This window comes from Caloenas nicobarica, chromosome 1 (assembly GCF_036013445.1).
Source record: "Caloenas nicobarica isolate bCalNic1 chromosome 1, bCalNic1.hap1, whole genome shotgun sequence".
Classification (NCBI taxonomy): Eukaryota; Metazoa; Chordata; class Aves; order Columbiformes; family Columbidae; genus Caloenas; species Caloenas nicobarica.
In genome coordinates this window covers 200,202,994-200,216,245 of record NC_088245.1, presented here as the reverse complement: position 1 = coordinate 200,216,245, position 13,252 = coordinate 200,202,994, and the positions used below count along the sequence as shown (strand labels likewise).

General features: G+C 34.8%; 1 protein-coding gene across 1 annotated transcript in view; it reads left to right on the top strand.

The window, feature by feature from the left end:
• Positions 1–13,252, top strand: part of DYNC2H1 (dynein cytoplasmic 2 heavy chain 1) — a 166,825-nt gene that overhangs the window by 68,037 nt on the left and 85,536 nt on the right. Inside the window, exons 66-70 of the mRNA XM_065630345.1 lie at positions 2,518–2,681; positions 3,989–4,108; positions 7,063–7,197; positions 7,963–8,106; positions 9,814–9,903. Of these exons, the coding sequence (XP_065486417.1) occupies positions 2,518–2,681; positions 3,989–4,108; positions 7,063–7,197; positions 7,963–8,106; positions 9,814–9,903 (653 nt within the window). The remainder of the gene's footprint in view (positions 1–2,517; positions 2,682–3,988; positions 4,109–7,062; positions 7,198–7,962; positions 8,107–9,813; positions 9,904–13,252) is intronic.

The following is a 13,252-nucleotide window of genomic DNA, read 5'->3' as shown; positions in this document are numbered from 1 at the left end:
TAGGTTAGATCTCTTCATATCGTATAAAACCTGATTTTTCTGAAAACATGAATACTGTGTAGTTTTTTCCTCTTTAACATGCTGCTAATGCTTCAGGGCACGAAACACATTGGAGATATGTCCTTGTTTAGTATGTGAAAAAATATTGAAAAATATTTAAAGATTTTTTGGACTGGAACTAGAATGAAATGTTTTTATCAACACTTCACAGTTTAAATTTTAACTTAATTTCTAGTGATAATTTCAAACACATAGTTTTACTTAGGAACTTGGGCCTTAAATAGGCCAGAAATTACACAACTGGTTGTGCAGTTAGAAATCAGAGTTTTAGAATGTTGGTTGTTAGTGTTTCTCTTTCATTTGTCTGAAACTGAAAAGGCACACAGGTCTGTGCCTGATGTGACTTTGGAATGGGGGAGGGGCCTTAGATATTAGCAAAATGGTGGAATTCAATGAAAGAAGCCTCCCCAACTAATGAAATGAAAAAAACCCAACCAAACAACAACAACAAACCCTCAACATTTTACAGTACCTCTGCTTTGGAGAGATAATGTACTCTGTGTAACTCTATATTTAATGGCTGTGGATCTACTTGCTTTAAAAAGGATTATATGAAAAAAATGTATTGACATTTTAGCAAAGATAAATAGTAATAGTAACAAATGCAAATGCTGTTGGGTTCTTAGATACATTATCTCCTCTATCAGAAAGGTCTGTTTAATAAAAAGAAAATGTTAATCATTCTTCCGTTACAGATGTACTTGCTTCTTTAGCCTCGGTAAAAGCTGAGAGCACCACCAAAGTGGTGACTTCAGGGATCTGTAGGAGGCTGGGTGGAACATCTTTACAACTTTTTCACTAGCTTCTGCTGAGCTTTGGAAAGTAGAGATAGAGTATTACAGACATCTTAGCTGATTTTACTCAAGGAATCAAGAGATGAATGTGTCTGCAGAACTGTGGAGAAAGATTAAATTAAAATATACTAACTTATTCATGGAAATTGCTCCTAACACTCAGGCATCCTCTTCTGCATGTTAATGAGCTATGCTAATGCCAGGTCTGTGCAAGTCTGAACTAGGGAGCTGTTTCTTGGAAAGGGAGAATGGGCCACTAGTGGAGTCCTTTCAGTCACTTCACTTCACAAGCCCTCACTTCTCTTTGTCAAAATGTGGAGGTGGGGGCCTCTCTGCGTTATTTTGCTTGTGATTACTGTACAGTTTTTCATTACTTGGAATGAAACATTAAGTAGAATGTGAATATATATACTGCAATAAATTTGTCCTTGTACAGCTTCCATTTTCTGTTTGACATTTTTACAGCATAGGCCTAAAATTTATTCTGATCCTTGGCACAGAAGCAAAATTGGTATGAGATTTTCATCTATACCAGTGTTTTAGCAAGAGATTTATACTTAGAGCCTTTCTGATCTGCTCCTAGTGCTAAAAATACAGAAGCATCCAACAATGCCACCTCAAAATTTCTCTGGAAAGGACATTTTTGCTTTGAAACTTTTAATCTTGTAATTCTGTTCTCCCTTCTTTTTTAGTATCAGGAGGAAAGATCTTACTCTAGTCAAGTGATTCTTTGAGTCTATTCTTTTCTGACCACACTAGAATGGAAACCTGTGGTGGAAGCAGGGTGGTGAGAGGGCATACGTATATTTTCATTCTGGGACAGGCATACTGAAAAATGTCAAAATATTAGGAGTATAAACAGAGGTTGAAACCATGACATCAGAAATTTAATTTTTTTTTCTTTCATACTGTGATTGAATTAAATGTATTTATAATATACAAATTTTGGGGGGTGTTTCTTAATGGAATATTTTTCTTTCAATCTAAGGACTAGATATTCCAACATCTTTAGTTTCATAGACATTCTCTATAACAGTTAACATAGAAAGTAATATTTTAATAGAATTATTATTGTACAGCAACATCAACCTTCTACAGATAAATGTAACAGATCCAGAGATGAAATCTAATGGTTTTGGATCCCTTTCAGAAAATGTTGAACCATCTTAGTTAGTCAATATGTAATTATGGCTAGTGTGTTTTGATAGAGTGATATAGCTATGTGGAAATGTAAATGAATATGTTTAAATTATGGCAGGATTCTTACACAAAAGGAGGATTCTCCAGTGCATCTTCTGTGGTGTTTTGTCTCCTATTCATTAAAAATTCATTAGTATTGCTTTTACTTCAAGTGCATTTTTTGCCATTTATGCTTTTTGTACGGGGCAAGGATAAGTAAACTACCCTGGTGTATTAAATATTCTCACTATGTATCTTTCTTACACTAGTGCTATGTTATTGCTTTTTTTTGTCTAACAATGCAGGATAGGTTATTATCCTTAAATTTTTTATATTTATTTTTCTTTCTGAACAAATTATAAATAAATTTTATAAAACACATTTGCATCTGTTGGTCATAAAGTATAACACAAATACCATTATTCTCAGATAATTCTAGAATGTTCCAATCAGAGTGAGTATAACATCTATTTATTATTTAAAGGACCCCGCTACGCTATACAAATAGGTGAAAAAATGATAGATTATAATGAAGAGTTCCGCCTTTTTCTGTCGACAAGGAGCCCAAATCCCTTCATTCCACCGGATGCTGCTTCTATTGTTACAGAAGTCAACTTTACCACAACTGGAAGTGGCTTAAGAGGACAGGTAGGCATTTAGAATAAAAGCGATGTACGTATAGCAGAAATTCATAGCTACATCAGATGCTGGAATAAGCCCTGTGGTGCAGTTTGCATTAATGATCATGGAGATATTTTCTAGCACACAAATATAAATGGTAAAATTGATGCTGAAATTAAATTTCAATTCTAAAATCTTGTTTTTATTCACTTTGGAACCAAGTAATGAGTCCAATAGACCAAATAGAAACAATCTCACTGACTTCAGTTGCAACAGATTAATTGCTGAGCTTCTGTTTTCTGTTCAAGATGCATTTATGGTACTGTTGAAACATTTCTGTTATTGCTCTCCAGTGTCCTAGTTAGAAAGTAATACTGGCGTCAAGATACTTTGTGTACAGGAAAAATGTAATGAAATCAAAAAGTTGCATATTTTACTTCCTCCAAAGTGCTAGTAGCTTTTGAGTTTTGTGGAGGTTTTTTGTTTTGTTTTTCTATGATGCTTAGGAAGCAAAATGTAGCCTACAGATGGAAAAGAGAAAAAAAAGACATAAATTAAGGGAAGAAAAACCCTCTCTATTTGGTATGAAACAAGTTATTTTAAAGTAACAAGAGGCTTAGAATGGGTTGTAAATAACATGTGGATAAGTAAGATATAATTGAAACTGTGAAGCACGGATGACCATGCGGATTTCCCCCCTCCACTGGAGATAGGGAACTGACATCATACAATGTAACCAAGTGAAGCAATCCCCTTTTTAAGTGGAACTACAGAAAAAAAATACGAAAAACTTTGTGTTTTTGTTTTCTCTCTTGGTTGCCAGGAGAGGTGTTTTACTTCTGTTAAGCTTGCTGGAAAGAAATTCGCTGCCACCCTGCCAGTTTATGCTTTCTATCACCTTGTTCTTTTTATATCTGATACTGGTATATACGCTACTGAAGAGTGCCAATCATTTAAACACACTTGTGATTCTGATTGAGGTGCAAAGGTTTAGGTCTCAGCATAAAAGTGTGTGACTCAGTGTCCTTAATAAACTGCTCCAGTGCCTTTTGAGATGTTCTTGAGTATCTCACCTTACTTGCCTCTGCTGTTATACGCAAGGGCATAGTTCACAGTAGCTCCTGGGTTACACTTGCCACTGCAGGATATCCTGGATGTCTACACAGATTTAAAGCTGTTGGATGTCTGGTACAAATGAGTAAACCCCAGAAATTTACTTTCAAATATATAGACTATACACTGCTATGTGATTAATATCCAATATAATTAATGAACATATATTATGAAATATTAGAGTGGTTTTTATCCTGTTGAATAATCTCCTTTCTTTTTAGCTTTTGGCTTTAACAATTCAGCATGAAAAGCCTGATTTGGAAGAGCAGAAGACAAAACTGTTACAACAAGAAGAAGAAAAGAAAATACAGTTGGCTAAGCTTGAGGAATCTCTTTTGGAGGTGAAATAACTTTACCTCTTTTATATCTTTTAGATCAATAAGATAGTGTTCATATTGTTATATGTTTGAATTAATATGGTGGAAGTATTGGAATAACGAGCCCTCAGAACTTTTGATTTGAGAAAAGAAAAGCATTATTTGCCTGGGGCTCTTGGGAAAGTACAGTAGATAAAATATACGTCTGTCATGGAACTGTAGTATTTCAATACATTACACATTGTCAAAGTAAAATGTATGAATTGTTGGGCTAGATATAGGCTGGTTTAGGTTGATTAGAAATTTCATTAATTTCAATGCATTAAAAAAGAGAAAACTTTGTTAAAAATCATACTATTTCTTTTTCAAATTATGAGTTTAAAAAAAAGCCACATTTTTAACCTTGTGAATCATGTCAAATGATACTTTCTCAAATTGAGAGGTGATTCTCTATTGTAAAAGGAAAAAAAATATAAAGAAAAATTCCCAGTAGAAAACAAAAAGATTTGTTGAGAGAGACATTTCAAACTTTAAACCTCCACAATTGGTTCTTGTTAGCAACAAACTTTAATATTCTTTATAGTTAACGTTTTCCTTTCTGATATTTAAAATTAATATTCCCAATTTTCAGTTTACCTTTTTATTTTAGTGAAAGTAATTATGCTCAGAAACAGTTGCACACCTCTATAAGAAAAAGTAGCTTCCAAGGAAGAGGACTGTTTTCTTTTTTGTTTGCATCTTGTCACAGATTTCATAGAAGCTGTATTTCATGCCCATAGGAATGGATCCTTCTTCCCTCTAAAATGTCACAAATGAAGGAAATTCACCTGCTGCCTCAAAACCCTCAGGCTGTAGTTGTGTCAGAGAACTTTGCAATATCCAACACAATGGCCTTGAGCATAAGCTAATGGGTTTTACAGATTCCTCAAAATGTAATAAACTGAATTTTATTAGACTGGCCATTAATAGCTCAATTCTAGAATCTGGCACATAATTATCTACTGTGATTTGAATTTCCCCATTTACTGTGGCTATTAAACTCCCTATTAAGTCTCAAATACTAAGCTTAAACCTTTTCTAAAACTGTGATGGGGCAGATTTCTTTTATAGCCAGAGGGAAACTTGTTCTCTAAAAAAATTCTGTATTCAAAGTTGATCATTGTTTAACATCTTAATGCCTACCAGAAAATGAGAGTTAAGAGAGGTAATAAAAAAGTGTCCACTTTTTAGAACAGACTTTTTGTGTGACCTTGGAACTCCAAAATCTTTCACATTTGTCCAATCTGAATTGTCAGTTGCAAAACTTCAAGTAATTGATGCCTAAGATATCTGCAACAAAAAGTGGCTAAATATTAACACTGAGGTTGGTTTCAACTTCGGCATTCTTGTTAGCACTGAAATCAGGATACTCTTTGACCCCGAATAAAGAAGTCTAAAGCTCAGTGGGTACCAACAGATGCTACATGGACTTTGTCAACGAAGAAGTCAGTGCTGGAGGTGATCTAGCTAAATTCAAGTTAATACTAAAGCAACAGTTGCATTCCATCTGAAGTACTGTACTGAGTTTCTTCCAAAAGCCTTGGGGTAAAGACATCCATGCTATAACTTCCTCATAACGCACACCATGATTTCTCCTAGCAAAATCAGACTCCTTGAAAAAGCAGATGATCTTGTCCTGAACTCTTCAACTAGAAAACTAAGTGCACTCTACTGTTCTGGTAAATCTCTGTCTCCAAATATCCTACAGTTAGTTGCTCAGCTTCTCCAACACACCAGTTTATAAGGCTTGTAAATGACCAGCGTGAAACAATCCATTGCATTTTGCTAAATACTGTGTTTTTTACTTAAAATACAGAACACATTCAGAAGAGTAGTATAACAGTCTCCATTCAGTTGAGCAGATCTGAATCTTTGACACACAGCTCAAAACGTAGTATTTTCTGGTTGCATTCTGGGTCATTTGTTCATAGATGAGACAAATGCTTGAAGAAAAAAGAATGGTTATTTACTATATAGTAACTATTTTAATTTTAAAATGTGCTTAATATGGATCCCAAAATCAACTACATTATTCCTTCTGGTTGATCATCAGCAATCTTGGCTTTGAGTTGTATGAAGATGAGGAAAGCTCATGGCTCTTTTTTTCCCTCGGCTGTCCTTACGAATCTTGCATATTAAGATATTTACATGGCATACTGAGTGTTAAAAAAAAAAAAAGAGAAATCTTTAAATTGACTGTCAAATATATATCAAACCTATTTAGGTTTCCCTTTCAGCTGAAGCCTGAGAGTAAAAATTAACTGAAAAGAAGCCAATTTTATGGTGTTGTCTGACTAAAAAATTGTTATTGAAGTATATTTACTGAAGATTACTAAAAAACCTTAAATAATAGTGAACCATTCAAGCTTTTCCCACCTCTTAGTAGAAGTGCAGTTGTTTGCACTGGAGAACTCAGGGGAAATGTGGAGTAATCTCAAGGATTTTGAAGGAGTCTCTGCAAAACTGAAATTGTTCTAATTGTGAATATTCGTCTCAGAAATTAGAAGTAAATTGTATAGGGGATATTGGAATGTTTTTGAAGAAAAATTAATTTATGAATGACTGGGTACAGGAAGTCATTACGAGTAGCCAATTTCAAGTTAAATTGTTAGCTAAATAGGAGAAAAAATACCCTAATTTGTATTAACCATGGGGACATTAGCGCATAAGACTCTGATCATATAAATCACTCTCAAAAGCTTACTGACGACTTAAGTATCAGAACCTGACAATCTGGATTTTTGGAGTTTGTTCTTGGGATATTTTTTACACTTCTTTAAAACAACATCTCAGTTTTTGGAGTAACCACCTGCTTTCTAGTACTCTTGATGTGTACAGTGATTCAGAATTATGTATAGGTCAGAAAGAATAACAGCTTCCAAAATGGTTACTTTACAGGCTTTTTTTAATGTAACATAGGTGACTTTTTTTTTTTACAGACACTTGCAACATCGCAAGGCAATATACTAGAAAATAAGGATCTGATTGAATCTTTGAATCAGACTAAAGCAAGTAGTGCACTCATCCAAGAATCACTTGCTGAATCTCACAGACTTCAGAGTTTCCTTGATAAGGTAGAAGAATATTATAATCTTTTATTACTGGTTTTTTTCTGCTATAAATAGTCATCTTCTATATGGAGAGGATATGTACATCCACAGGAGTATAAGATCAGTAACATACTAAATTCTTTTTTTTTTAGTAAAATATCTTTGGGATATGCAAGTACAGGAAGTATTTTCAGTAATCAGATTCCTTTGTTTTACATACCGTGAACAGCTATGCAATTTAAAGTCTGCCAGTTTTAATTCAAGGAATTTTCCTCAAGGACTTACTAGCAAGCCAAAGATTTTAACTTTATTTTTGCAGGCTGCTATTGTAAACAGGATGGCTCATATGGATTTTCTTACTTAATATATCCCTGCTATTGCAAAAATGTAGATGATTGGTGATGTTATTCACCTGGCATGTTGTTTTTCTAACACACTACAGAGTTTTCCTCTCTGTTTTATTTGTTCAGTTTAGAATTTTCTCTTGAATTCTGGGACGTGTTCTATGATGGGAAGAGGCCTCAGTGCCCCAGGGATTAATTTTCAAAATGTTCTTCATAATTTCTAGAGTTTTTTGCTGCCAAGTTTTAGATCTAAAGCTAGTGCTGCAGTCTTGAGTGCATGTCCCTCAATTTGAAGAATCAGAAAGGATTCAGTTTTCTAAAGCAGTGGGAATCATCCGAATGTTTTTTCAGAGGGATAAGTTAATCTTAGTGCAGTGACCGGGAGATGGCAGTATTGTGCTGGTTGTCTATATGTGTACGTCTTTTTTTTTTTTTTAATCCACAGGAGAGGGATGCCTATCTCCCTTTAGCTGAGAGTGCCAGCAAGATGTACTTCATTATCTCTGACTTGTCCAAAATTAATAATATGTACCGATTTAGCCTGGCAGCTTTCCTACGGCTTTTCCAAAGGGCTCTACAAAGCGAGCAGGTATCTTCTCTTCTCCTGAAGCTGTGAATGCTGCAGAAGAATCAATCTGCTTTGATCCTTAGAATTTGTTAGTTGCTCTGGACGTTTTTAGAAAGTAATGTGTAGTAACTGATGATGCAATATATAATAAGTAGTGATGCTGAACTGTTGTGCTTTAGATATTCAGAATACATGCACATGGAACTTTAATGATCTTACCTTACATATAAATCATAAAATTGCTGTGCGATCTGCAAAGAAAGTAACTCTTATTTATAATTTCAGGCTTGTTCTTTGTCTAAGGTGAATTAGGAAAAACAAGGTTGATTATAACTTTCCTGAAGGCTTTATTTAAATAAATTAATGATCTAATCTGCAAATAATGCTAATTCTATCAACAAGGAGTAGAATAAGAAAAGACCTATATTTCTACAAGATTCAGTTACCTCAAGAAAGATCAAATCTTTATCTACTTCTATGCAGTTTGTAAGCATGTGTGCAGCCTGTCTTGTTGAAAATGTAGTTTTCACTTTTCTGTATTCTAATGGCCAGTACATTCTTTTTACTGAAGCACACGATTATAGATTTATCTCTTGTCACCTCACTCTTTAGATCTAAAACCCCACAATGAGTAATGATACATTTTATTCAGCATCTCCAAAATTCATCTCTTTTCTCTTTGTTTCCGCTTTAAAAAGGCATTCAGCAGCCTTTCATCATGTCACTTTTAGATTCCCCTTTATTCTGGCATCTATGCTTACAACTTTCCTTCAGCTCCAATCATTACCAAGAACATAGTTTTGACTATACAAACTCGCCCACTTGAAAGTTCTTTACCTGTTACCTTTTTTCCACAACATGAGCTTCTGACTTCTTGTTCTTACTTTCACACTCTTTCATGATTTGTTTTCTTCCTGTCTATTACATTAACCTGTTTAAAGCTCAAGTTCTGTTTTTGCCTTCCTTGCTTTCTTCTTTTTTTCTTCTCCTCTGTCCAATTTTTCATTTTTCCCAAGCTATCTTTTAGACATGGGAAAGGTATTCATCAAATCAGCTTGTGAATCCAAATTACCCTCCTTTATAAACTTATCTCTTCAAATTCCAGCATGGTAGAAAGGATCTTGTTTCTGATGAATCTCATACTACCTGTTACCTCCCCTACCTTTTCCTTTTATTTATTATTTTTTTTTTACCTCTTACTTTATCCTTCCGTTTTTTCCTCCTGTTATAATTATTCTTTTACTCTGCAAGCTTTGAAGGATAGGGTATATTTACTATTTTCTACAATGTTTATGTTGGTTGGGCCAAATTTGGCTGGAAGTTTAGTAACTGCACTTAACATCAACATCCACGTTTAATAATGTTATGTAGAGTAAGTCAACACATAAGTAGTGTTTTACCAAGTGAAAACTATGAGATGTCAAGGATATTAATGTTAGAAGAAACTGCTATCTCATTCTCTATGTAATTACCTTATGCATAATGTTGCATAATGTTCACAGTCAAAATATTCAAGGCCAAAATATTAATTTCTTAATGCTTCAGCATGAACTTCTCATTGCATCATCTACTCATTGATAGCTGCAGCTGAGTTCAATAATATGTTTTTGGGACTAGTAAGAGTCACATAGAGTCCAGATTATTTGTGTCAATCTGGTGAAATTTATAGGATGCATAAAAAGATTTTTACTTCCGTGTGAATTTTTGAAATCCAGACTTTATTTTTAGGATTCAAGTAATACTGAGGAAAGAATCAAGTCGCTTATTGGTTCATTGAAACATACGGTGTATGAATATGTTTGTCGTTGTTTGTTTAAGGTAAGATTGTATTTTTTATGGCTTTTATACAATACACTGAGTTTGTAAGTATTCTTTCTGCAACAACACTTGATCGACTTCAAATAAGCAGTATTGTGTCAGTACATATGTAATACATGCAAAGAATACACCTGCAATATTAAACATGCAAAATGAGGACTAAAAATTAGGATATGGCAGAATAAAGATTGCTTATGTACATTTCTCCACAAAGCAGTTTTCTAATGGATGATACTTTTCTCAGTCTAATTCTCTTTCTGTTCCTGCATATCTGCCCTCATTCATTTTCTGGCCCCTCATCTCTGCATCATTCTGGCTTCACAGTCTCCTGAGCACTCTTATGCTGTTCATTCTTCTATCTAGCACTTGTTAATGATGAGCGTTTAACCTGTCTTTCATGACAAAGTTTTGTGTGATTAATTTTTTGCTTTGTTTTTTAAAAAGGAAACAAAAGCCATATTGTAATATTCTCCTTTCTCATTTCACTTTCTGCCCCAAATCTCTATCTGCTAGCCTGTTTGTTTCTGTCTGTTCCCCTGTTTCTACCTGTAATGTTTTTAATGCATTTCTTGTTTACTCTGTATTTGAATCAGGTGGCTTTTCTCTTCTTGCTTTCTTGATGAAAACCTGGGATAGAGATGCCCTTCACTTTCAACTTTAATTTTTATTTTCACATGGAACAGTCATAACAGGAGATGTTTGTCTCGCAGTACCAGGCTGAAGAGTGCATAGTACGTCTGTATAGATGATTTGAGCAGTAGTAGGAACCATGAAAGTCTGGAATTTGACCACTGAGAATGGAGAGATCTTGGAAAAGTTTACACATTCCCTCCCACCCCCCAATCTGGCAACCCTGTGTTGAGGGCACAGAGATACCAGTTATTTCTAAGGATTTTGGTGTATCAAAGTACAGGTGGATTTTCATGAAATACTCTCATAACATTTGATATCTATGTTTGAAGTCATGAGTCTGTGAAGCCTTCTAATAAGCCATCACATCTTTTGAATGTTGGAAAGCAGCTATTTTTACCTAATATATATCAGAAAAGGTGTAAGATTTCAAAAGCAAGGCACAGATATGAGATTTCTAGTAGGAAGGTTTTTCACTGTGGCTGAGCAGACTGGGTTTTAGAAAATACTCAAAGTGGAAGTGCTACTGTGCAGCTTCAGACTATTGGTCCATCCAACTTATAGTACTGTGTTCTCATAGTGGAGAGGACAAATAAGCTCCTCACATCATCAGTACTCCGCTGCTAATTCTGCCTTTTGTCCATGCAAATGGACTACTGGAGCACTGAGGCTTTACTAGTGTCTTCATAAATGATATAGCTGTTACGAGTTAAATAGTTTAAAAGATGTGTAGATGTGGCACTTAGAGACAGGGTTTAGTGGGACTTGGACAGTGTTGGGTTAGTGGTTGGATGATCTTAAAGGTCTTTTCCAGCCTAAATGATTCTATGTTTCTATTATAAGTTTATACCTTTTTGAGCATGTTGGAATTGGGAAGGATGGTTTTGTTTGTCTAGCTGTGTTTAATATTTATATTTGTGTGCACGTAGACTTCATCTATGCTAGTAAGTAAAGTAATGCCAAGAAATTCTCCTGAGCACTGGAACTGGCCCACCCGTACTGTTAATTTGTCAAAATAGTTGCTGTCATAGGCTTGGCCTGAGCCAGGTAGGATTCTTCCAAACAATTCCCATTCGAGTTTTGGATACCGAATCATCCAGGGACCATTATAGTAGGCAATTTGCATTTAGATTTGCTGTCAGATCTTGTCTGGGAGGATGAAATAGTTGAATGCTGTGGATTTCAACCATTCCATGGCAGTTTTTCACAGTGTCATATGTTGTTCATGGATGTATTTTATTTATCAATACAAACAGAACCTTAATGCTTTGCACAGTTTGATCCTGATTCCTAGTTGGGGCCTGTTTGCCCTCCAGTAGTACCACTGTAACAAAACTAGTAGTAAATATGTGCAAAAATAAAATATAATGCCCTTGATTTGCTTTAATTGTATCCTTGGGGATACTTTGTACCATATGGTTTTGTAATTGAAATAATTAATAAAATGGAACTATTTAGAACAGCAAAGAAGAACTTTATGTATCAGTATCCATAGAGATATACATTATGCCAAGAACTTGTTGTGGCCACCATCATGCATTTCTGCAGTTTGTCAAATCAAGTTTAAAGCTGCTGTAGCTCATATGAATCAAGTTATATAGAGTCTCTTGATTGTTTCTAAGGTCAGTCATTCCAATGGCAATTAAAACCAGTAAGGATATGGTCTCTGAGCCACATGTGTTCCTTTAGTCAGTCAACCATAATTCTGGAACCTAATCACTAGATAAATTATTAAATAATAATCTCTATTATTCAAAATACTGATGCAGATACAGTTGAAGTTACTTTTACTGAACATGAGAAAACTTCCCAAAGGTGATGAACATCTTGAACACCCTTACTCCATGTTTTTGTTCTAGGTTGTTCTTATATGTGTCTGTTTCCGAGCTGATGTGTCAGGCTTGTAAAAAGGCATCTATATGAGAAAACAGTAATAATAAAAAGAAAACAAAAATAATTTGGCCTTCATGTAATTTTGTCCTCAAAAACATAATGGACATTGGAGATAAGAAAGCCAATATTATTCAAACAGTTCATTGTCTACCTTATAACCTGTACATATTTCCTAAAGTATGCTTCCTCATATGCAGTCCTCTCTCTTCTGAAAAGTCCCATGCAATTAATTTTCCAGTAGTGCTCTTGGTAATTTAATGTTCGTCAGAATGGTAATTCTCTGAAGGTGAGGACAATCAGGCTGTCATTTTGAGGTATACATAAGTCATGGGTGTGGGAAACCACACCATGGAAATTTCAAACAGCACTCTTTAGAAGTCAGGAATAAAATAGATTTCTGTAGGAGTGCAGGTGTGTTGTGTTTATCAGCTGGTTGAGATGTCTGTGCTTTGCAGGCTTAACCAGATCCCACACATCATTGGTTTCTCTTCTGTTCTTCCCTTTCACTTGTGCTTTATACCTTTTAGTGATGTTTCACCTTCTTGAATGGAAGAGGTACCAGCTTCCTTATGCTTGCTTAAAATTGTATTGAAAGAAAATATGTGTATATCTTGTATTATCTGGTAAGATCCATCTTCCATATTACAGCCATACTTTGAAAATTGGAGGCCTCAATCTGAGGTCAGAGTACCAACTTCTAGTTTTTCACAATGACTTTGTTACCTTTCCAGCACAGCTTTGGTAAAACACATCTGTGAATGTTTCTGTGTATGGACATAGGAATCCCAGTTTAAATAAGCCAATATTATTTTCAAAAATATTGACT